This window comes from Protopterus annectens, chromosome 10.part0, assembly GCF_019279795.1.
Source record: "Protopterus annectens isolate FY-2018-M chromosome 10.part0, PAN1.0, whole genome shotgun sequence".
Taxonomy (NCBI): Eukaryota; Metazoa; Chordata; order Ceratodontiformes; family Protopteridae; genus Protopterus; species Protopterus annectens.
In genome coordinates, this window is record NC_056744.1 from 362,444,764 (window position 1) to 362,470,471 (window position 25,708).

At 42.2% G+C, this 25,708-nt stretch overlaps 1 protein-coding gene across 1 annotated transcript in view; it reads right to left on the minus strand.

The window, feature by feature from the left end:
- KIFAP3 (kinesin associated protein 3) overlaps positions 1-25,708 on the minus strand; it is a gene marked incomplete in the record, with an annotated part of 1,467,647 nt that overhangs the window by 1,247,511 nt on the left and 194,428 nt on the right. Inside the window, 1 exon segment of the mRNA XM_044085270.1 lies at positions 21,712-21,853. Within this exon segment, the coding sequence (XP_043941205.1) occupies positions 21,712-21,853 (142 nt within the window).

The following is a 25,708-nucleotide window of genomic DNA, read 5'->3' on the forward strand; positions in this document are numbered from 1 at the left end:
ATTTCCTGGTAGTGGCTCTTCTGACCTCCTGCAGGACCCAAAGTAGGTCCTCAGAATAAAAAGGTGCCTAAAGGAGATCAAAACCTTATCATCCCACAGCATCAGTTGAAGAGTGGACAAGTGAGGATGGATAATAGACCCCTTTTCTTGTGTGAGAATATCTACCTGGTGAAGTAACTTGTGGCGATTGCCCCTGGCTAAATGAGAAAGGAGGGAGAACCAATGCTGGCTGATCCAAAAGGGAGTAATTAGCAAAATTTTGGGAGAGTCCTGGCTGATCTTGTGCAAGACTTGTGGTAAGAGAGGGAGGGAAGGGATGTACAGAAACATCCTCTTCTAAGGAAGACACAGGGTGTCCACTTTCCAAGCCAGAGGATTTGGGGCCCTGGAAAAGAATAGAGGAGGCTGTCTGATCAGAGGGGAGGCAAAAAGACCTACCCAAGGAATATCCACCAATGGACAATGTCTTTGAACACATCTCTGTGAAGCATCCATTTGTGAGCTTGTGCTGGACCTACCCAAAGAGTTTGCCACTAGATTGTGCTCCAAAGGAATGTAAACTTCCTGAAGAGTCACTTGATATTGGATAGCTAGATCCCAGACGTGAAGAGCTAGTCTGCAAAGAAGCTAGGACCTTGTACTCCCTTACTTGTTGGCATACCACATCACTGTGGTATTGTCTGTAAAAATTTTTAGAGGCCTGGAATGAAAGAGGGAATGAAAAGCCTGAAGAGCTAGAAGCAGGGCACTTATCTCCTTTACAATGATGTGGTTTGACCTCTGATGAAGAGGCCAGACACCCTGAACTCTGAGACAGCCAAAGGAGGCCCCCATCCCCTGTCTGAGGCATCTGTAAGGAGCTCTCACATTGGGACTGCAGCCTCAAAAGGACGCCCCAGGTTGAGAGAAAGTTGATGAATCCACCACTGAAGCTTGAGCTTGAGCCAGGGAAGGAATGGTACTGGGAAGTATAAGGGGTGGCAATGCTGGAGCCACACTGACTTGAAGTACCACTGAAGCTTTCTCATATGGAGCTTGGCCAGAGGGAGCATGTGAATGGTAGAAGCCGTGAACCCTGAGAAATTCCGTGGTCATGACTGAAGCCAGAGAAAGAAGAGACTGGAAAAAAAAAATCAGTAAGATACAGGACCCTGGGGGCAGCCGGAGATTTCAGTGGGGGGTGTGTCTGAAGATTGCAACCAAGGAAAATATGATCCTGAGAGGGTGTCAGACCTGATTTCTGGAAGTTTATGGTGAACCCCAGACTCTGTAATAGGGAAATAGTAAACTGGAAATCCTGAAGCAGAGCATTGGGGGAAGAAGACAGGGAAATATCTGAAGTACTCTCATCCTGCAAAAAGCAATGACAGCAGCAAGACATATGGTAAATACCCTTGGGGCAGTAGGGAGGCCAAAGGGCAAAGCACAGAAATAAAAATGCAAGGAAGAAACGTAGAAATGTAAACATTTCCTGAAAAGGGGAAGGATGGGGATAAGAAGGTAGGTATCTTTGCGATCCATAGAAACATGAAAGGCCTGGGGTAGAAGAAGGAGAAATAAAGTCTGAAGATACAACATTGTAAGGAAGGAATCTTGAGAAAGGTGTTGAGCTAGGAAAGATCCAGAACTGATTTCCAAGTGCTCTCCTTTCTAGAAAACAAATACATTCTAGAAAAGAAACCTCTTTCTACATGGGCAGGAGGCACAGCTTGAAAGGTGCCCTGAACCAAAAGAGAATGGAGCACCACTGGGAAATGAGGAAGTTGTTCCCAAGGAGGTTGAACGATGCCCAAAAAGGAAGGAAAGGATTTCCAAACCATGAAATATCCCTAAAAGACAATGGATAGAATCCAAGAGTCTGCTGTGATCTTTAACCAATCTGGATCTGGGAAAAACTGAGGGATAAGGGATGAGGAGGCTTTAAAAGCCATTAAAGCATTAAATTACCCCCCAAGTAAAATCCTACCATTCACATTGGGGAGCCTTAATTACAGGGGAAATACACTTTATTTTTGGTTTCTTTTTCCGTGGGAAGTCCTCACAAAACAACTTGTGAGGGTCAGACCCCTGGCAATATTCAACAACAGTAGTAGGGATCTCTTCCCCAACTAAGGTCTGTGGAGTCCCCCTCGGTCCCTCAGATATCAGCTGGGGTTCCCCCTCAGCATAAGGAGCAAACATTTGTAAAACCTCCAAGGATGTGTGAGAAGTTGGAGCTATGCCAGTCTCTGATGGGGTCACTGTAGAGAAATCCAAGACAAACAGCGGACCATCCTCAGGCTTTCGCTAGCCTCAAGAGAGATGCCTGGAGGAGGCTGGACAGCAGCCACATCAAACCTAATTTTTTGTCATTCTTCTTGGCAAATGGCTGACCCTCAGGATGGGAAGACTCCAACATAGCACCTTGTGCAAACAACTTAAGACGATTTTCAAGGTAAATAGATAAAGAGAAGAGATGACTACTTAGGGTCTTGGGGACAAAAGCCTGGCAGATAGAACCCTGCGTATGGTCGTGGTAAGCACACAAACAGAAAAGACACTGGTTGTGATTATTTTTATGGAGAATCTGCCTCTCACACTGATATTTTCCCTTCCTGGATGAAATGAACCCAGCAGCACTAAATAAAAGAAAGATGTGGCACTTATCTGAAACACTGCTCGATAAGCAGCACATCCGAAAGGCATTCAGATCAATGTTCAATGATGGCATTCGGACTGGCAGCAAAGAAGGTGTGTGAGTGTGTGAGTGTGTGTGTGTGTGTGTGTGTGTGTGTGTGTGTGTGTGTGTGTGTGTGTGTGTGTGTGTGTGTGTGTGTGTGTGTGACCTTTATGCCCTACACCTTGCATGGGGAGTGTACGTGATATACGAAGCCTGTAAATACTAAAGGCTTTGGTATACTGGCTGGATATTATGCTAGCCTTGGCAGGAGATCCCTTAGGTTAAGAATCCTGCAACACTGTTATGAAAGACCATATTTTCCTTGTAAACTCTTGATGTACTGAAAATGGGTTAAAAAAAAGAAGTTATGTACTTACCATAACGTTTCATCCGTGTTGTCCATTTACATTCTTCCACAACCTGTGGGATTTGGATACGACCCTCGGATCTGACTCGGCAGCTTTCTAAAGCTTAGGCTCTGAAGCTCAAGCTCCTCCCCTAGCCATAATGCTTCATTCTCCCAGATTACCTCAGATTGAGTTTGCTGCTAACATATTTTCAAACCATACAGATATATACAATAATGTAATAATACAGGAAAAGCACTAAAAGAGGTAGAGCTAAGATCAGGAGCTCAACGAGAAACAGAGGTTCTTATTAGCATATCCATCAGGTTCTTCATAAGTTGGACAGGAGGAAGGAGGGTGGGGAGGTTGAGGAAGAATGAAAATGGACACACAGATGGAACGTTATGGTGAGTACATAACTTCTTTACCCGATGATGTCATTTTCATTCATTGCTCAGCCTGTGGGACAGAGTCCTCAGCTACAATAATCCAGGGTGGCCTTCATGGAAGGATGTTTCAGAGCACTGCAGAACCAAAGGCAGCCCTATTCCTAGAGATGATGTCCAGTTTATAGTGGCAAATAAAGGTGTGAGAATTTGACCAAGAAGTGGCAGAACAAACATCATCAATCGAAACATTTGCCCAAAAGACTTGAGAAGTTGCCATTGATCTAGTAGAGTGAGCCTTGATTTGCTTAGGTAAGGAAACACCTTTAGATTCATAAACAAATGAAATGCAGTCTCGCAATCATTTAGCTAAAGTGGTCTTGGAAACTGGTTTTCCTTTCCTGACATCCGAAAAGATATGAAAAGCTGGTCAGACTTTCTGAAAGATTTAGTTCTGTCTAAATAAAAACAGAGCTGTCTATGAACATCTAACAGATTAAGAGTATATTCCCCTTTGTTTGGTAATTGGGAAAGAAGACTGGTAAGTTGATAGACTGGTTAATGTTGTTCTCTGTAGCAACTTTGAGGAGAAAAGACGGGTTGGTATGCAAGTTATTCTGTCTTTATGAAAAATTAAATAAAGATATTTGCAGAAGTGACAGCATGATGGGAATTTCAAATCTACTTTGGCTAGAGGTTCAAAAGGGGGATGAACTAGTGCCTCTAAAATCATAGTTAGGTCTCAAGGAGGTGTTGGATCTCGAACTGGAGGGTGAAGTACGAAAATACCTCTGAGAAAGACCTCACACAATTTAGATGAAACTAAAGAGGAGGAATTTTCTCCAATATAATAATTACAAATGGCTGCTACTTGTACTTTCTCAGTACAGTAACTCACCCCATTTTGGAAAATATGAACAAGAAAATCTAGAACTGCTGGAATAGGAGCAGTAAAATGATCTAACTGCTACTGTTGAGCCCATATAACGAATCTTTTCCATTTGCTCTTATATATTTTCCTAGTAGATGACTTGTGACAGGAGATTAGAATGTTTTGGACCAGGGATGAAAACCTGGAAAATCTAGCCATCATTGGAATTATAGAAACCATGTTGTTAGTTTTAGGCCTGGGGGATCGGGGTGAGTTTGCCCTGATGGATGGCACAGTAGAGCTTAACGTGATTCCAGTGTCCAGGGACGGAAAATCAAATGAGACCAAAAGGGAGCACATGAGCATCACTTTGCTCTTCAACCTGAATGCTTTCTGAAGAAATATGGGGATCAAGGGATGTGGTAGGAAAGCATAAAGTAGACCAGGAGGTCAAGCATGGACTAGAGCATCTCTGGGTGGCTGTCCCTGAGGAGGGATCACGGCAAAGAATCTGCTACCTTTGTTGTTGTGGGGAGATGTAAAAATATCACACTAAGGTTGACTCCATTTGTGGAAAATCACTTTTGCCACTGATTCAGAAACCACTTGTGAGGCATCAGTAAGATTCTGCTGAGCCTGTCTGCTACGATATTGCACTCCCCCAGAATATGTGTTGCGATCAGAAAGAGGTTGGTAGAGATCACCCACTGTCACACACGCATTGCTTCTCGACACAGGGGACTGGACCTGGTTTCCCCCTTGTTTGTTGATGTACCATGCTACTGACATACTGTCTCTGTCTGTATCGCAATTGTCCCTAGAGGAAAAAAGCTGTTAAGTGACTGCCCTCATCTCCAGGACACTGATATGCAGGTTGGTCTCCTGTGGCGTCCACGTGACTTAGACCACCCGACCCAGGAAATGCCCCCCACCCAAACTGGGAGGCATCTGTGGTCCATGTGGTATTTAGGGGGGGAAACAAAGGGGTATCCTTGCTGGATCTCCGAGAGTGGAGCCAACAGAGGAGAGAATCTTTGCACACTCGTGATACTTTAATCAGATAGCTTAGAAGGTGTTGGTGAAATGACCACTGAACTGTTAAGGTTGTTTGCAGAATTCCCATATGTAGACATGCTGTTGGTAATAGATTTATGGTAGCAGCCATGGAGTCCATGGCTCTGAGTACTGGTTTTACCGGAGAAGCTGGAATTGCTAAAATTTGTCTGATATGTAGCCCTAGCATTGAAATCCTGTCTGGAGGTAGATGGGCCAAGGTTTTGGTTGTATCCAGACGTGCTCCTATGAAGTCTATGTTCTAAACAGGCTGTGCATGCAGATGGTTATGCCTAAAATAGGATCTAGTTGCAACAAACAGTCCTTGGTTGGGGTGAGTACATGTCTGGTTGGAGTAGTTAGGCGCCAGTCATCTATGTAAGGAAACGTGGAATTCTTGCAGTCTTAGATGAGCTGCAACTACCACCATGAATTTGGTGAACACCGTGGGGGTTGTGGTGATACCAAAAGGAAGCACTCTGAATTGAAAATGTCTGGCTCCCAGACTAAACAGTAGATACCTTCTAGAGCACCTGTCCATCTTGATGTAGTAGTACGCATCCTTCAGGTCTATTGAGCTCATCCAGTCATCCATCCTCATAAGAGGAAAAATGGACTGGGCCGTGACCATCCTAAACTTCAAGTTCTTTACTGACTTGTTCAGGGATGTCAGATCCAAGATGGGACTGAGGTCCCCTGTCTTTTTTGGTACTAAAGAATCTTGAGTACATGCCTGATCAGAGTTGGTCTGCAGGGACCTTCTGTATGACTCCTTTTTGGATCAGGTTTGAGATCTACAATGCTGCTGCCTCTCTCTGATTGGGTGGAACATCCAGGAGAGAGCTCTTTAGTTTGGAAAGTTTTGGAAAGGGAATGGAGTATTCACTGGATATGCTCCTTCACACCTACCAGTCATTTGTGATGGCTAGCCAAACTTCTAGTTGCAAGGATAACTTACACGACAGCATGGATCGTGCTATCCCTAAAAGAACCAAGATGCTATCCTCCAAAAAAAGGAAGCCAATCTGGTGGTCCCCTGCCATAAACAAACTCTACAACAGAAGAAAGAAACTGTTGCAAAAAAAAAAAAAAAAGAGTAAAATCCCAAGATTGGAGGAACTCCCTGGTCAGCTTCATTAAGAACTTGAGATCCCTCATAAAATCCTCCAAAGTTAGTTATGAAAACAAAATCGCCACTGATTCTAAACAACCACACAGCATTCTATTGCTATGTCAAGAATCTCAATGGCAACACTCAGATCTGCTCTGAGTTACAGCACAATGGCACTGAAAACCACACTCTCCAAAGCCAAGAACACAGCATCCATGGGATCTGACAACATCCCAGGCTGCATTCTACACAAACAACAGAATGAACTGGCACCCCACCTAAGCATCATGTTCAATCACAGCCTCACCTCAAACTTTGTACCCACTGAATGGCGCACAGAGACGGTTATCCCACTCAACAAAGGGGGAGCCGCCACGGACCCTGGGAACTACCACCCCATTAGCTAACGAGTGTGGTCTGCAAGGCCATGGAATGTATCATCATGGAACTTATAAACAAAGACATTGGTAATCTCCAAATTCTGGACCCCACCCAGTTCGGGTTTGTAAAAGGCAGATCATGTCTTCTAAACCTGACAGACTTCTTTGAAGCAGTCACCAAAGCCGTAGACGACGGTAAGGTGGTTCACACAGCCTATCTAGATCTCACCAAGGCTTCTGACACCATCCCCCACTCTGGAATTATAGATAAACTCACTAAACTAGGTATAAATCCCTATGTCACAAGAGTGACAAGTGGAGAACCACAGGGTTCAGTCCTGGGTCCCCTCCTGTTTGGTGTCTACTTTTCTGAAGTACAGGCTAACACAAAAGGTCTTTGGCTAACGAAGTTTGCAGATAACTGCAAACTAGGAGCCATAATCAAAACTCCTAACGATGTGGACATCCTAGAAAAAGGCTTCACTGAGACAGATGGCCTGGTGTCAAAGCCATGGCTTTAAGCTCAATGCCAAAAAGTGCATTGTCATCCCCTTTGGTAAAAACTCTGTACCCATGAGCAACAACATAGATGGTAGTCTACTTAACATCGAAAGTGTGATAAGAGACCTTGGGACACAGGTGGACAGTAGTCTCTCCTTTGATAATCACATCGCCACAGTAGTCAGGAAACTCTTCTATGTGGCATACCTCATCACAAAAGGTTTCTCATCCAGGAAAAAAGAGGTCATTAACTCACAGACTCATAGATTAGTACTAGGCTAATTGTCCTCAGTGGGCCATTTTAAGTCTAGCCAATTACCCCATGTGAGAATCAAACCCTGTACCTTGTGTTTCTAAGGTAACACCTTAACCATTACACCAACCGCCCACCTCCTTGTTTCCCTCTACTTGTCACTCATTAGACCCATTATAGTGTACAACGCCCCTTTTGCTATGTACCTCACAAGACATCTACAACAACTGGAAAGGCCGCAGAAATACCTCACAAAGAGCATTACCAGCCTCAAACAGATGCCCTATGCAGACCGTCTCAAAAAACTCCAGCTTTACTCTGTCACATATCATCTACTCAGAGGCAATCTCTGCTTAACATACAAAGCTATGTCAAACCCAGAGCTGTTGGACATGCTCCACTTAAAGAAATCCCAATCCCTCCGAGCAACACTCTCTTAGGAGATAAATCCTGTCACCACAATAAACAGAACATGCTGGAGGGATAGAGTCCAGTCCCAGAGACTTCCCATACTCTGGAACAAACTACCTATCTATATCAAACAAAGCTCCTCATTAGCACTCTTCAAGAAAAATCTCGATGACTGGATGGGAAATAGGAAATTCACCCCGGGGATCACCTCTGTGGCTCTGCTTGACAGGGGCACAGGAAAATAATTTTCTTGGGTGGCAAAAGCCAGGGTACCTTTTTTGGCTAGGCTTATATAGGCCCTAGGGCCAATAGCCTAGTACCTACCAATGAACCTATGATAAGCACACTCTCACTACCCCCAGAGAAGGACAGTTGGGCAACCTTTCAGGAGTGCTGAAGGGGTCTGTCCAAGAAAGAATCTTGAAACCCTTGATTTCGGACCCCCTCTCCTCTGCCACGTGGGTGGCATCTACCATTATAACCGTTTCCCCCTCTGCCTCTGGGGAAAAAGTCTCCCTGAGATTCCTTAAAACGACCCTGAGTTTTTTGAACCACAGTTTTTTTCTCCCATGCCGATTCCTGGAGCAGGATCTTTGTGGGGTAGAAAAATGGATTCTGATGGCAGACAGGGTCCTTCCATCTTTCTCACTATGGAAGAGTGTGTCTTTAACAGTGGGCCCAAACAAAGACTATCCGTCAAAAGGAATACTGAAAAAAGATGCCTTGAAGGGCTCCGCAAAGCCACACAGCCGCATATAAGCATGGGGGCCTGATGGCAATGTTGGAACCACCAGCCGTTGAGGTACCTTCTGCAGCATGGAAGAGTAACCTCATGGACACACTGGAAATAAACTGTCGAGTGGCCATTCTGGAAGAGAAGGACTTCCTTTTGTCACTAGACATGGACTCGGGGATGGAGCTAGAGAGTTCTTTGATTAAATCCCTCTGCAGCCTAGTAAAATGGGAAAGATAGTTCAATGCTCACAAGGTGAAGATATACAAGGCATAAACTCTCTTGCCAAATCTGTCCATGGTGCTAGACTCTCAGTTAGGGGGATGGACAGTGGAAATTTCCTGGGCCAGCTCCTCCTTGGTGGCTGCCGCAATAACCATGGCATCTACCAGGATTCTTTTGATCCAGTTGGGTCACTCAGATGGGGTACTAAGGATCTTGCCTGCACATTTGGTGACAGGTTCTACAGTGTCCAGGTCCTTTCAAGCCCTGCTTGATATCAGGTCGATAAGTGCATCAGCATGGGGGGACACCCAAGATATACATGGGCTGGACCCGAAAGCCTCCAAGGTCACCATTTCCTCAGGGTCAGGGCTTTGGGAAGACCATCCACCTCTTTGTTGCAGGATTTTCTAAGATGTCTCCAAAAGATGCATCCTCAGGTGGAGATCTGGGCCTTCCTCAAAATTGGTGTATTCTGCAATGGATTCTTCAGGGAATCCAGCTGCCTCCTTTTGCACCTTCTCTTCTAGGGAATCTCTTCATTGGGGTGTTCTGGGGAGACCTCGAGAGAAATCTGGGGTTCCAAGGGTGGAAGTACCTGAAGGCTGTGCTAGGCCAGCTGTCCAGAAGGCGGCAGTGGTGAGGTCTCAGTGACAATATCCATGGAGGTAAGGAGTGGATCTGAAAAGACTGGGAGCCGAGAATCTCCCGGGCATGGACAGAACCTTCTCTACCACCTTGAAAATGGAAAGGCCAGAGACGCTGAAGAAAATTCCCTCAGAGCTGAAGCTACCAGGGCAGAGGATCCCTTAGCCCCCTCCCCCCGGCCCTCCACTCCAGAAGTTGTGGTGGAGCTAATGATCACCAATGCTCTGAGAGGAAGGGATGGCTCCGAAAACATCAGAGTCAAGGTCAACCCCCTCAGAGACAACATCGAGCCTTCAGTTCTGAAAGCCCCCTCGGCCCAGATGTGGTAAGGGCCAAGCAAGTCAGGGAAGCTGTTGGGGTCAAAGACAGAATCACTGTCAGCTCCAATACCTTGACACTTGGGGCCTTCAGATCAAAGGACCCTGAAGCAGGAGGTCAGATCAGAGAAGGAGCTAATGGTCTGAAAGGTGATTTATGCCCACAGACCCGCTAGGGGACGGAGCTGGTAAGAACCTCATCTGGATCTGTGTCTGAAGGAATAGCCTCATCAGTCTGTCCATCTCTGATTTAGAAATGCTATCAGTGGCCCTTACAGATGATGCTGTAGAAGGTGGCCTGAATGTAGTCTTGGGGGATCTCTCTTTAAGTGGAGACCCTGTGGTCGCAGAAGGAGGAGGAGGCTCGGGGTAGGGGACCTAATGAGGAGATGACTGCACAGACTTACTCAGATCCAAGGGTTTCAGACCAGATGTCCTAGGAGCCTTGGATGGAGGCTCGTCAGAAGAAGAAGAGGCCGACTTTCATTGTGAACGTTTACTGCATTCCTGAATGTCTCTAATCATTTTTCGAAGGGGGGTTGAGCCCCTGATGTGGAAGAACCTGCAGACAGGGCAGAAGAAGGAGGTCCTTCAGAATAAGTTTACTTCTTTTGTCGGCCAGTGCTCTCGGTGAAACTCCTTGCCAGTAGAGCAGGGGGCTTCAAGGTGAGCAGGACCAAGACAATATATGCACTCCCTGTGGAGATCAGATGAGGAGATCTTGGCAAACAGGAACTGCACTTTTTAAAGCCTAAAGGCTTATCAGACATTTTCTTAAAAGTTAAGTAGGAAAGGAGAGAGGAAAGGAAAGCAACTCCCACCAAAGAAAAACGGATAGTGATCGCTATTTTAAAAAGAAAAAATATGAAGACTTTTTTAATTTTTTAATATAGAAAAAAGACAGGAGACAAGGAAGTACTATAAAAATAAAAAGGAAGAAATTATGGACTTAACTGCTGATATCCAAATGGAGCTTGAGCAAGTTGATTACAATGCTTTTTATGAGCAGCAAACGAGATCGGAGGTAATCTGGGGGAATGAAGCATTATGGGTATGGGAGAAGCTCAAGCTTTGGAGCCTAAGCTACAGAAAGCGGCCAAGTCGGATCTGAGGGTGGGATCCAAAACCCACAGACTGAGGAACGAATGAAAATGACATAAGATTTAAATGTTGAAAAAGGTTTACCTTCCTATTGTCAGAAATGACAATATCGATTGTGCTTTTGTGCGAACCAAAAGTGTGGATTTTAAACTGCGAAAGTCTCCCAAGTTCAAAAATCAGCAAATTGAACAGCAGATTCACTGATTTTCGAACTTAAATGTCGAAGACACATCGTAATGTAAGGGAGCAAGACCACCTGCACCCCCCACACACCCCTACTTTAATATACTAACTCCGAGATCGCACTACAGTGGGGAAAGGGTTAATTTCCCAATTCCCGCTATAGTGCAATCCACGCTCAAAATGTCGAATCTGCAATGAGCGAATGCCAATGTGCATTCCCTCATTGCACATTTGTACAATTTTTTTCAGAGGTACTGCCAATTTGGGAACCTCCGTTCACACATAGTGGATTTGCCCAAATGCATAACGCAATTAAAAGCAAAAAATGTAGTAAACAACCCCTCCTTCCCCTCAGCATACTATATTGCCAATACACCATCATAAAAATGAAAATGTAATTGGGACTTCGAAAGCTGGGTTGGTAACTCCCATTCTTTTTATGTCATTATGTGACAATAGCATTCAGAAAATCCTTCTACATAGCACAACTAATCAAAAAGGGAATATTATCTACATCTAAGGAAGTCATCATTCTGTTATAAGCAGCACTGATTAGTTGAGTTACCGAGTACAATGCCCTCTTCAGGATGTACCACACTAGGCATATCACACAACTAGAAAAGCCACAGAGGTTTCTAGCCAAAAACAACACAGGCCTAAAGATCCTGAACAAAAAGTAGAGACTGGGGGCACTGCCGCCTTTATCCAGTATCTTACAGACTTTTGAGGAAGACCTATACCTAGCGTAGCCTACTCACTACCAGGACTCAATTGTTCTTGAGCTCCTATATCTCCAAAAGAGTAATACTTCCACTCACACTAGAAACAGGGGCCTAAAGCTTCACTAACAGATAAATAAAACATGTTGGTGAGACAAGTTTATTACACAGTGCCTCCCTTACCTCAGCACAGACTTTCCTTGCAGGTTAAACAGTGAGATTTCACTACTATCCTTCAAATGGAACCTGGTAGATCATAGAATATTACTGTCCTAAGCATTACACACAGCACAGTTGTGAACTTTCTGATGTAATTATACAGATATTCCTTGTCAAAAATAAGATGTACTCTTTCTCTACATTTAACTACATGCAAACAAGGCTCAAGCCATGATATGTTGGCTAGAATGCACAACATAAACAATATAAGTGTATCTGCTTTAAACAGTAAAATCTATGCAACTGACTGAATCTTTAAATGAAAGAAAGGGATTACAAACATGCAAACATCATACTACTCTACAATGAGAGTTAAATATTATAGGAAGTTTAAAAATAAACCACAGTGATGGTCCACAAACATTAATAAGCTTTACAACAAATGAAAGAAATTCCTTAAGTTATACAATGTAGTCTGTTTTGCCCAACCTTTCAAAGTAACTTCCCTAAGTATATGCATTTCATGCTCATCCTCAGTATATTTTTAAAACTCTTAAGTTTCTATTCTGCTGTAACTACAGTACAATAACACAGTTAACTTCCAGTGAACCTCCAAGCTTATCCTCTTGCTGATTTGGACAGGCATGAATAATTTATTTACTGCCATTTGTACACCTGAAAGTCAGACTGAGCAGTGCCCTTTCTTAGTTGACGCCTGAAGAAGAAAGACTGCATTATACAGACATCATGGACATCATTTGCACCGTTTCATCGTTTGCAGTCAGTTTCACTCAAGAGCAACAGTTCCATTAGTCAGACATCCTTGGCATTAGTTACAAACAGTTTCTATTAAAAATAAGTTACACTGATTGTACGTGAAGATTTGTAACTACAGGACAGTATATGCAAGGCAATGTCATTAGCATGTACAGACTATCAAGTTTTACACAAGAATATTTATTGCTATAAAGGCTTTTTCAAAATCTAGATGACAGGAAAATAATATAAAGAGTTAAAGCAGCATAAAGTAGGAGGGGAGGCCCAAGGAAGGTAGAGAACAGATGATAGAGGAGTGTATAGTTGTGACAATAGTACATTAAGTTTTATGTAGCTAAGAGTTATGGCACAAATTCATATAACTCCTATACATATCTGTTTTAGCACTTACAACTCAATTTCAGTTTCAGAAAACTTATCATAGCCATACAGTATTGTTAGCAGCATTATTTTATCCAAGAATATTTTTTCTGACAGTTGGCAAAGACACTTGACCATCAGAGAAGGGTTATTCTTGGAAAATCACAGCACCAGTTCTATTCTGGCTCACATCTACTGGCAATTTGAAGAACACTGTAGTAGCCTACAGAAGTAAAACTAAAAGAGCTGCACAGAGTAGAGAGCAAAGACATTTATGAAACAAGTACAGCATATTGAGTAGTTGAATAGTATTGTTACTGTGAGTTGAATAGTATTGTTACTGTGAGTTGAATAGTACTGTTACTGTGGTGATGCTTGACATGATTTACATCAAAATAATTACGAGATGGTACTTTGGTAACTAATATTTCAGCAATTTCATTTTTTCTTGTTCTTCACTCCATTACAATGTCATATGTTGCTCCAATAATTTCTTTAATGGCATAGTTATTTCTTACATATACAGAGCAACCTTTGAATGATGAAACAGCATATCCCAAAATCTCAGGCATGATTTGTATCCTCTTGTGCTGGTGTCTCCTGACATTCTCACCATCCAGGTGGAGGGATAACACCTGCTACGAATGTCACCACAGTAGTCAAGTCTCCCAGTGTCCCCACGTATAGTAATGATCCTGCCTTTAAATGTAGTTTCATTACAATGTCCTCCTCGGATTGTGAGATTATTAAGTGGGTTCTGACAACTGGGTGCTGATATAGACATGGGATTAGTAATACACTTCCTTTGTATATAAAAGGGGTACTAGTTTTAAAAATTTGTTTGAAAGTGCTTTGAGGGGTGAGAATACATGGAAAAGGAATGTCACTTTTATCATTCTATCCTGGATTCAGATTGGTTTATTTATTAGGGGCAAACAGTACAGGATTAATGGACATTTCGACTGTATGTCTAAGGGTGTGGTATATTGTGCTTTATGTCAGAGTTGCCTGGCATTTTACCTGGGGAAAACTGAATGCATACTAAAAGCAAGGGTGTATGAGCACCTGCAAATGATTAAAAATAAAGTGAAAGTAATGCACTAGCTAAACATTTGATTGATCATCCAGCCCATAGTTTTAAGTACACTGTAGTGGAACAAGAAGTTGTTAACCCTCACGGGGGTCCATGGGGCTGCCACTGGAGAGGAATAAGCTTAAATGGCAACTCCGGTCGAATTCTGGTAACCCTCTGGGGTTAAATGATGAACTATCTACAGTATGTCTGTTGAAGTTAAAAGTTTACTAGCATGTAAATAAGAACAATTTTTCTAAAGTTTGGGTAACTTTTTATATACTTTTGCAGTTAGCATATTTATTTATTTGTATTTGTGTGTGTGTGTGTGTGTGTGTGTGTGTGTGTGTGTGTGTGTGTGTGTGTGTGTGTGTGTGTGTGTGTATTTATATGTATATACATACACACACACACACACATATATATATATATATATATATATATATATATACATATATATAAAATGCATATAAATAATTATTTACTGCTTATTTACACACAGAAAAGACTGGTTACTTTTATTCTATTTTTAAAATATACATTATATTTTTAATATATCTGTGTATGTGTGTGTATATATACATATAAATATATATATATACACACACATATAAATATATATATATATATATGATATATTTATATATATATATATATATATATATATATATATATAAACACACACACACACACACACACACACACAGACACACACACACACACACACACACACACACACACACACACACACACACACACACACACACACACACACACACATTCTTTTAAATGATTTTATATTTCCTTAAGTAAGCATTTATATATATTTAGGGATATGTATGTATCTTTACAGGGCTCATTGGATAATTAAGTTTTTGGACAATGTATGATTTATAAGAACTAACCTCTTGTCGAATACTAAAACTATAAACGGCTCTTTTTACATAATATATTTATATATTAGACTGGAACCATGGCGTTCTTTGTACGCTAACAACGCTAATGACTACAAGCATTCTAGTGTTGTTTCAGACCTATAGACAGCTAAGGTTGCTGTATAGAGTTTATGTTTCTGCTTTTCACCATTGTATGGATGTGCAGAGCTATTGTTTACCACTGTATAGTTATATAGAGCAGTATTTCCTGTTGCATACTATTACTATACATACGACAGAAATCACAGCATCCTCTGCCCAAGCACCTTATACTGACTAGCCTAATTAACAATGATGTGTGCAAATAAGGAGGACTAATTAGAAGCCTACCTTTCTAAAACAAAAATATCTATCCATCTATACAAATAACAAATGCAAACATGATAGAGAGTTATAAGACAAGTTGAACCTTATTGTTTCAGAGATATGCTGTTTTAACAAGTGTCTTGCTGAATGTAATCTTTGACTGAGTCATAGAAGAGTTTAACCTTTATTGCTCCTGAACTATATTGCTTTTATAAGTGTCTTGCTTGAATATTATCACTGATAGAGACATTGTAATATGTGCAGTCAAGACTGTTTTACTATGCAAGTTAATCTCTGTTCTATGCTCAAGTTACTACTTAATAAGCCTGTGTAACTGTCTATTTTTTATCTCTCTGTGTGTCTTACCACTGTCTCTCTTTTCCCTTTATACTCCCAGCTGCTCAACCTGGTTTCCCAGTATTAAGGAGAACTTGCCCTGTGTGCTGAAAACAACTATTCTCCTCAACACACTGCGGTTTCCCCTAACTAAGGAACTGAACCTTTCCTCCCCTCTGCTACAGTCCCCAAGGGAATTTAATTATAAGTAAAGTACGTACTTTAAACCGAAGTCTTAAGACAATTAGTGTGAGATATCCTAGGTTGTAAGTTTACTTTCACCAGCCAGGACAGCCGGCAGCCTTTACTATCTGCTCCCATACCTGTCACCCCTTCCCCCTTCTTAGACTACAAGTATTTTTACTGTTCTTCCTCTTCAATCCTCTATAGCATACTTACTGCCCTGAAAAAACTGCCAAAAAGGACAAGAAGCCAATAAAACAAATTGCTCCAAGGCTGCAAAGGTGGCGCTGGAAATCCAGAGGCAAAAAAGTCCAAAACAAATGCCGGTACTCCTTCTTCCACACAAGTAGAAAATGAAAGGCTGCCAGTAGAGTAAAAAATCTTCACTTTATTGTAGAATATTCACACCAACAATCCCATCAAGCGCTTTCGCTCAGCCCTTTGCTGAGCTTTTTCAGATACTTACTGCCCTGCACTCTTTTCTCAGTATATATTGCCTCTGCTATACAGCTTTTGTCCACTAGAGGGCAATAGTTTCCTTTAGACCACCATTCTGACTCCAATTTTAAGTAACTTACAGGCTCTTGGATTCTAATATTCTGGAAGAGCTAATACTCCCACTCTATTCTTTCTTTCTTCTAATATTCTTCACTGCCAACCCTCTCTGCATATTCTATTATCAAAGCATTGTGTCACCTTACCCTCTGCTGCTTTACTTAACTTTGCTTACTGCTCCTCTGATTGTTTTCCTAGGGTGAACTCCTCTGTGGCTCATCCCGCTCCGTTCGCCCTGCGGGCTCACTCCGCTCCCCTACCCTGCCCCCAGTGGTCCTACACTTATACTCTAACTGCCACACCCCTATGCATTAGGACCAACCTCTAACTCCTCCCCTTAAAGTGCTATTACCTCTATTATATTCTCACTTTACCCCTATCTCCTCCCCCTTAAAGAACCATCACTCATTTACCTTTATCCATTACCCTACCACTCTATCCACAAATATCCCTACATTTAACCACCTTAACCTAAACAAATGGCTCAAGGATCCTGTAAACCCTTACCTTTATTACTACTCCTAATTATACTTCTCATTCCCGATCTACTTACTCTCTACAAACACCATAGATTCCTAGGACTGCATACCCACATCACACACACCTCTGTCCTTACCCCCAGCTCCACTCATAGTGTTAGAAACCTCCCCAGCTCAGCTAAGTACTCAGCAGCCATATTTCACAGACTCCATCACATCTCTCAATGTAACCCACTAGCTAGAAAAAAATAAGAACCTAGTTTTTAAACTTCTACAACTCATCCTAAAAGTTCAGGTCCACTCCCTGTTAGATGGTGATATACACCCTAACCCAGGTCCTACCACTATCACAGCTACACAGCCTGATACACCAACAAATTCAATCACACAGACACTTACCAAGCCCCCCAACTCTCTCCTGATAGCTCATCTTAATATTCGTAGCATCAATAACAAAATAGCTCACCTGCATGCCCTTATTGATGTTTATTCCTTTGACATCCTCTGTCTGTCTGAAACATGGCTTAATCCATCAATACAAGACAGTGCAGTTCTACCCCTGGCTATAATATCATAAGGCGTGACCGTAACACTAAAAAAGGAGGAGGTGTAGCCATACTTTATAAGAATGGATTACAAGTTACCTTGTTAGACTCCAAACCTCCTCTTTGCAACAATGCAGAAATTCTTCTAACTAAGGTTCAGCTTAACAAAAGCAAAGCCATATATCTATCATGCGTCTATCTTCCCCCAGGCAATAACATCAACACATTAGAGGCTATCCTCAGCTGGCTCTCAAGTAACTACCCCCAAGAAACCATTATACTTGGAGATTTTAACATTAACTGGAACTCCTGTATATCTGAGCAGCCGTCTACTCATATCAACTTATATGGTTTTACCCAAACTTTAACATCCCCAACCCGCACCAATAAAACTAACAACAAAACTAGTACCCTTGACTGGATACTCACTAATACCCCCCAACTAAACTATAAAACAGGCACCCTCCCTGAGGACATAAGTGATCACTTGCTTACCTATTTAATCAGAACAAAAACTGTCATCCTAAACTCTGCCATCTGTAGAACTATTCGCACTACCAAAAATTTTAACCCTGCTCACTTTCAAGCTGAACTAGTCACCTGTGACTGGTCACCCCTGAAATACCTCCCAATAGATAATGCCATGAAATACTTTAACTCTAAATTTCTAACCATTTTAGACAGCCATGCCCCATTACGCAAAGTTAGAATTAGAACCAAACCGGCACCATGGCTCACCAAAACGACCAAACAAAAAATCCTCCAAAGAAATAAACTATGGGCCAAATGTCGCTCAACAAAAAGCTCCTCAGACCACCTGCAATTGAGACAGCTAAGAAATGAAACAAAAAAAGCCATATTAACCAATAAAAGAAACTACTACTACCAACTACAACAAACCAACCAAAATAATCCCCAAAAATTCTGGCGAGGTATCAATAACCTCCTACACCCTGGATGCTCAAGTACTCCCTCTCCCTCTGGCTCTGATCAAAACAATCCCATCCAAATAGCAGACTCATTTAATACTTTTTTCACTGAAACCATACAATCCCTAGCCAACCAGCTATCCCCTAGCATCCCAGGCTCTGCCACAACCTTTACCAATAATTCTCATCAATTTCATTTTCAGCCAGTGCCCACTTCACTTATCTGTAACCTCATACAGAAACTTAAACCCACTACTCTCTCTGCTGATAAATTACCTGCAGAATACCTGCAGAAAGCTGCTAAAGTCATAGCCTACCCCATATCCATCCTCATTAACAGAACTATTTCTGAAGGATCTATTCCCCTAATCTGGAAAGTCTCTCACATAATTCCCCTGCATAAGGGCGGTAACTCCAAAGAGTTGTCCAATTATAGGCCCATAGCTATTCTATCTCCTTTGGCAAAAATAATGGAGAAATGTATACACATACAACTGTTAACCTACCTACTCGATCACAATTTATTAGCACCCTGTCAACATGGCTTTAGACCATTTCATAGCACCACCTCTGCTCTCTTATCCTTCACTAACCATATTAACAGCAATCGTAATATTGATACTCTATCCTCAGCTGTTTTTAATGATCTGTCCAAAGCATTTGACATGGTGAATCACCACCTCCTTATAGACACACTCAAAAACCTGTCATTGGACAACCATACTATACAGTGGTTCCAATCATACCTACATAACAGGCAACAGGCTGTACTATGGGAAAATACTTTATCTTCCCACGTCCCAGTCACTCTAGGGGTCCCAAGGATCTATATTAGGCCCATTACTCTTCTCCATCTTTACAAATGACCTTCATTCTGTAATTCCTCAAGCTGACTGTATCCAATACGCTGACAACTCCACACTCATATGCGCTGCTGCTTCTCAATCAGAACTTCAGTCACTAACCCAAATGACCTTTAGTACAGTTGAAAACTGGCTCCTACAAAGACGTCTTATCCTTAACCCCAAAAAAACAAAAATGCTACTATTTACCCCCACCCGCAGACCCCCCCCACTTAACTTTACTATTACTTCAAATGATGGAACTATAATATCTCCGGAACCAACCACCAAACTACTCGGGGTACTAATAGATAACAACTTGTCCTTTGAACCTCACATTAATAACACCATAAAAATAGTAAACAAGAAACTAGGTTCCCTCTATAGAATAAAACCCTTTCTTACACCTCCAGCCAGGGTTACTATTGCTCATACCCACCTCATCTCTACCTTGCTCTATTCCTCCCCTATCTATACCAAAATATGTAGAAGTAATCTGAGTAAACTTACATCCTCCTACAACAATATTGCCAGATTTGCAGCTGGGTCCTCCTATAGAACTCATCACTGTATCAATCTGAATCAGTTAGGATGGTTAGAGCTGCCAAATTTAATACTTTTCAATCAATTAATAGTAGCCCATAAGATCCTGTATTTACCTCAAAATACACCCATACTTACATCCCTAGTCATCCCCTATAATAACCTCAAGACCTTACGCTCAGCTAATAACCTACTTGTACAAATATCAAAATCCAACAACTTAGCTGGTGACACCTTGTTCTCCAATACAGTAGGTAAAGCCTGGAACATCCTCCCAAGCCAGCTAACCTCAATATCCTCTGTCAGCTTATTTAAAAGCAAGCTTAAACCCTACCTCAAATCACACTGGCTATGCCCCTGTGTTAACCCAGACTAAGTACCTAACTATTAACTAGACTCCCACAATTCCTAGCCTATCATGATCTTGTGTTGTCTCACTAATTTTTAGTGAGCTTAACCTTCCTTAGGATTTTTTCTCATGTAAATAAGTATATACAGTGGAATGATCAAACACCTTCATATAGTATCACAACCTATGTGTTAAATAACACTAGAAATCCATCCTTGTTTGCTGTTCTTCTATACTCTATCTATTGATCTCTAGTGTTTTTCTTTCTTAGGTTTTTGTGAAACCTCAGTATCTCATCATAAATTACTAGGTGTATCTAATATTGTAATATGTTATAAAGATTTGTACTACACCATTTCTAATACAAATGTATTAGTCTTATTCATCTATTCTTAGATAAATTTTTCCTTTTTCCTACTGAAATATAAAATATATAATCTTCGGCTTGTACTATAATTGTTAAAACTTATGTACCAAATTATACTGTTATTGTCTTTGTCTTGACCTTTTATGTTGTTGTAATTTGTGGAGCTTTTCTCCCCGGGCCTCCACTGAAAATGGACATATATCCAGCTGGACTAGCCCAGTCAACAAATGTAAAATAAAATAAAAAAAAAATAAATTTAACTAACTACTGAGATTGTGTTTTTTTGTATTAGGTAGCTTAGATAAGCAGTAGGTACTGCTTGTTAAAATTCTGACACTCTGTTGCTTTAATGAAAAGGTGCAAAGTTGTCATGTGATCTAGTCGATGGACTATAAATACTGGAGTGTTTGCTGTTGTAGTTATCTGAAGAAGTCTTGGTACAGTTCAGGACGAAAGGACTTATGTTTTCTACAAATTAAAGGCAGTTTGGTTAGTGACCAACCAAGTCCATGCTATTTTGGCTTTTAACAGCTTGTTTTAGAAGTTTTATTAGCTGGTCACCTACATGACTGCATGCAGATGCAGGATGGCTGAATAAGGTCTAAGGGAAGGCCTTACATTGCAGCAGCGTACTTCCAGCTAGGAGGGGCAAGTAATGGGATCAAGAAGAATGCAGTTATTAGAAAAGGCCTTCATGCCTGCCCCCTGACAATTATTTACCTTTATGTGCAAGTCCAGGGGCAAAAAGGCTATAACCAACAGTCAAAGTTTAAGTCAGCTGTTAATAAAGCAGGGAATGGTACCACACATCTCTTTACCAGGACAACAGCAGCCCAAGCACAGTTTTGTAGTAGCTATCAGAAAGACAAGAATGAGGTCATAGATCAGAAACCAAAGTAATCATCAGAAAGTACAATTCATAGAAGAAAGTGTGGGTGAGTGATGGGAGCATACAAACAAAGGAGGTTAGCAGACACAAATGCAGGAAGAACAAAGTAAGGAAAGCAGACAGCATTAGTAATGAGCTAACTACTCCATAGAAATACATTCTAAAATTCTGGTAAAATAGTACATCTCACCATTTTGTAGCAGCTCTTCCAAGTTGTCTGGATTACGTGCTAGTTGAAGAATGAGGGCAGAGCCGCGCACTTTCTCAGGAATGTCTTCATACAGCAGCTCGATATATTCTTCCACATCATTGATGTTGGCTACTTCATCAATCTGAGAGGGAAAGGACAAACATGAATTATCAATCATCTCCTAGCAGACACTAGAATGGCTACTGCATCTTAAAGGATGCCTTACTCTTATTTACTTACTTTACTGACATTTGATTACCAGGAAAGTACAAGTGGGTAGAAACCCATTTTCATCAAAGGCCCGGGGAGAAAAGTTCCAAATTATTGAAAAACATTTTAAGCACAATAATTTTACAATCTTCAAAAATAAAACAAAAACATCTGCAGTTTAATTATAATCAATATTTTTTTACATTATCACTAATTTGCTAAGAATCGATACAAGTTAAATGACATTTAATATAGAAATTTTAGACAGCTGTTAGAGAAGGTAAAGGTAAGTTTGTCTAATACAAATGGGAATTGCAATATGAAGTAAGAATAAAACAACAAGAATAAACGCTCACAGCAAATGGTATTCTCCAGGAAGAAACACTCGGGCGAGCTGAATAAACACACTGCTTTATTACATAGGTTCATACTAGGCTATCTGCCCTGGGGCATTTATAAGCCTAGCCCGATTGTGTTTGGCTTACGCCACCCCTTGATTTGAGTATACTGTGCCCTTTTTAAAGTTTAGTTTACTGTGCCTCTGTCTAATAGTGACACGGAAGTAATCCCCGGGACAAACCTACGATCCCCCATCCACTCATCAAGATTCTTCTTCAAGAGAGTTAGTGAGGTGCTCTGCCTAACATGAATTGGAATTCTATTCCAGAGCGAAGGGAGCCTCTGGGTTATGAATCTGTCCCTCCAGCATGTTCTATTTATTTCTGTGCTGAGGTTCAAGTCCCTCGAGCGCGTGGCTCTAAGGGATTTAGATTTATTGAGGTGGAGCGTATCCATTAATTCTGGGTTGGACATAGCTTTATATGTCAGGCATAGATCGCTTCGAAGTAGGCGGTATGCAACTGAGTAGAGCTGGAGTTTTTTTAACCAAGCAGCATATGGCATCTGTTTGAGTCCCTTGATCCTCCTGGTGAGATACTTTTGGGGTCTTTCTAATTGCTGCAGGTGTCGGGTAAGGTACATCCCAAAGGGGGCATTGTATTCTATGATGGGCCTGATGAGGGATGAATAAAGTGGCACGATTACCTCTCGATCTAGATGTGAATCCTTTCATGATGAGGTGGGCCTATGTAGAAGGTCTTTCTAACCACTTTGGCAATGTGGTTGTCAAAGGAGAGATTGCTATCAACTTGGGTCCCCAGATCCCTAATTCCTTTCTCTGTACTTAATGGGTTACCACCTATGTGGTAATTTGTGGGCACATTGTTTTTGCCAAAGGGTATGACTATACACTTTTTGGCATTTAGCTTTAGACCATGGCTCTGGCACCAGTTATCCGTCTCTGCGAGACCTGTTTGAAGGATGTTTGTGTCAGCTGGAGAGTCGATTATGGCGCCCAGTTTGCAGTCATCTGCAAACTTGGTGAGCCATAGTCCTCCCACGTTGGCCTGTACCTCAGAAAAGTAAATACCGAACAAGAGAGGTCCCAGGACAGAACCTTGTGGGACGCCACTTGTGACCGGTTTCGTGTCTGACATGGCCCCAGCAACTCTGACTCTGTGGGTTCTGTCTTTGAGCCAGTTTGCGACCCATCTTGTGACATAGGGGTTTATATTTGGGCTGGATAGCTTATCTATGATGCCCGAGTGGGGTATTGTGTCAAATGCCTTTGCGAGGTCCAGATAGGCTGTGTGGACTACCTTCCCCCCATCTATGGCCTTGGTGACTGTTTCGAAGAAGTCGACCAGGTTCAAAAGGCAGGATCTGCCCTTGACGAAGCCAAATTGGGTAGGATCTAGTGTCTGTAGGTCCCCAATGTCTTGGTTTATGAGTTCCATGATGATCCTCTCCATAGCCTTGCAGACTAGGCTAGTCAGGCTTATGGGGCGATAGTTTCCAGGGTCCGCAGAGGCGCCACCTTTGTGGAGTGGGACCACTGTTGCTGTACGCCATTCTTTGGGCACATATCCTGTAGTGAGGCTGAGATTGTACAGCAGTTTTACTTGAGGGATTAGTTCTTCTTGGAGTTCATGTAGGACGCAACCCGGGACGCCATATGGTCCCATGGAAGCAGTGTTTTTTGCTTTGGAGAGGGCGGCCTTCACCTGAGCATCAGAGATGTTTGGGAGGCTGCACTCTGCTGGGATAGATGCTTACTCTTTTGGGGGGGAGGGGGTGGAGAAGTTTGCACTGAACCTGTCTGCCAGGATATTGGCGATGTCTGTGGGTTCAGTCTATTTTTTGTCGTTTAGAATCAACTCAGAACAAGTCTGGGAGTTGCATCCCAGGTTCCTAACATAACTGAAAAAAAGCCTTATGATTGTCTTTAGTGTCCTGTGCAATTTTTCTCTCGAAGCTGGCCTTGGAAGATTTTATGAGGGATCGTAATTTTTTGATCGTACTGATCAGAGATGCCTTCCCTTTTAGGGATTTTGCTCCATCATGTAGTAGCTTCCTCCTTCTGTTGTACAGTTTATTTATGGCTGGGGTCCACCAGACTGGATGCCTGCCTTTGGATGATTGGGTCTTGATTTTGTTTGGGATAGCATGATCCATGCATTCCTGGAGATGTCCGTAGAATGCGTTTATATAGGATTCTGCAGTTTGGGCCGTAGTTTCCACTGGCTCTGGGGCCTTGAAGGATTCCACTTCGGTTTTGAGAAGTGTGAAGTTCGCTTTTGAGAAGTTTTTCACTGTGGTTTTCTGGGCTGGGGTGGGGTCGGGATGTGGATATCCAGTGAAATTAATTTATGGTCTGATCTTACCAATGAGGCATATACTTCTGGTATGGAGCATAGAGTCCCCATGTTGGTAATGATCAGGTCTAGTATGTTTTCCCCTCTTGTGGGAGTGGTGACTAGTTGTTCCATAGCATTTGAGTTTATAAATTCCAGGAACCTTTGGGCTAAGGTGCTGGGGGCTTGAGTAATGCTCCCAGTCTGTTTGGGTAATTGAAGTCACCCAATATAATGGTGTTCGGAGAGATCTTCATGTTCTCCAATGTTTTCAGGAAAGCCGAGTGGGATTCCTGACTTTGAGAGGGTGGTCTGTAGGATGCTATAAACTGAAAAGCAGTCTTGCCCACTGTCATTTGCACATGGATGGTCTCCAATACTTCGTGCAATGCCACAAACCTGGAGGTGTGGATATCCTTGATAAATATGGAAACTCCCCCTCCGTTTGTGGTTCGGTCCGGGTTTTGGGGCCGAAAAGCATGATATGAGGTATAACCTGGTAGTGCTGGGGTGTTCTCTGGAGCCTTGAACCAGGTTTCTGTCACTGCACAGATATTGATGTTCTCCATACTGAGGAGAGCTTCGAGTGCATGCATCTTGAGGTTAAGACTTCTGGCGTTTAGCAGCATTACCCTTAGTTTCTTGTTCCTTGTGCTGTCTATGGAGGTGGGTTTGACTTTTGAGCCTTGCCTAAAAAAAGGCACTATGGGGGTGGCAACAGCCAATATCCGAAAGCCCAGGGGTGACAGGTGCAAGCCGTCCCTAGCGAAGCAACGTGGCTTGTCGAGCATGTCATCCCAGGCTGACAGACACTGAATCCCCTTTGAATGACACCAAACTTTTAGCCAATTGTTAAAATTGATCATTTTGTCTTTATACTGTGGCATCATTCTAGGTGAGGGTAAGATGCTGCTCAAGGTCAGGGTCATACCGGCCTGGGCTACATGATCAGAGAGCTCCTCTGTCTCTTTTCATGTAGTCGAGGGAGGTACGTCTCAGGTCATTCACGCCAGCATGTACAATGACGGAGTCATATTTGTATTGCTTTGGAGTGACCTGAGTGCTTGCGTTATGTGGCGGATCCTAGCGCCCGA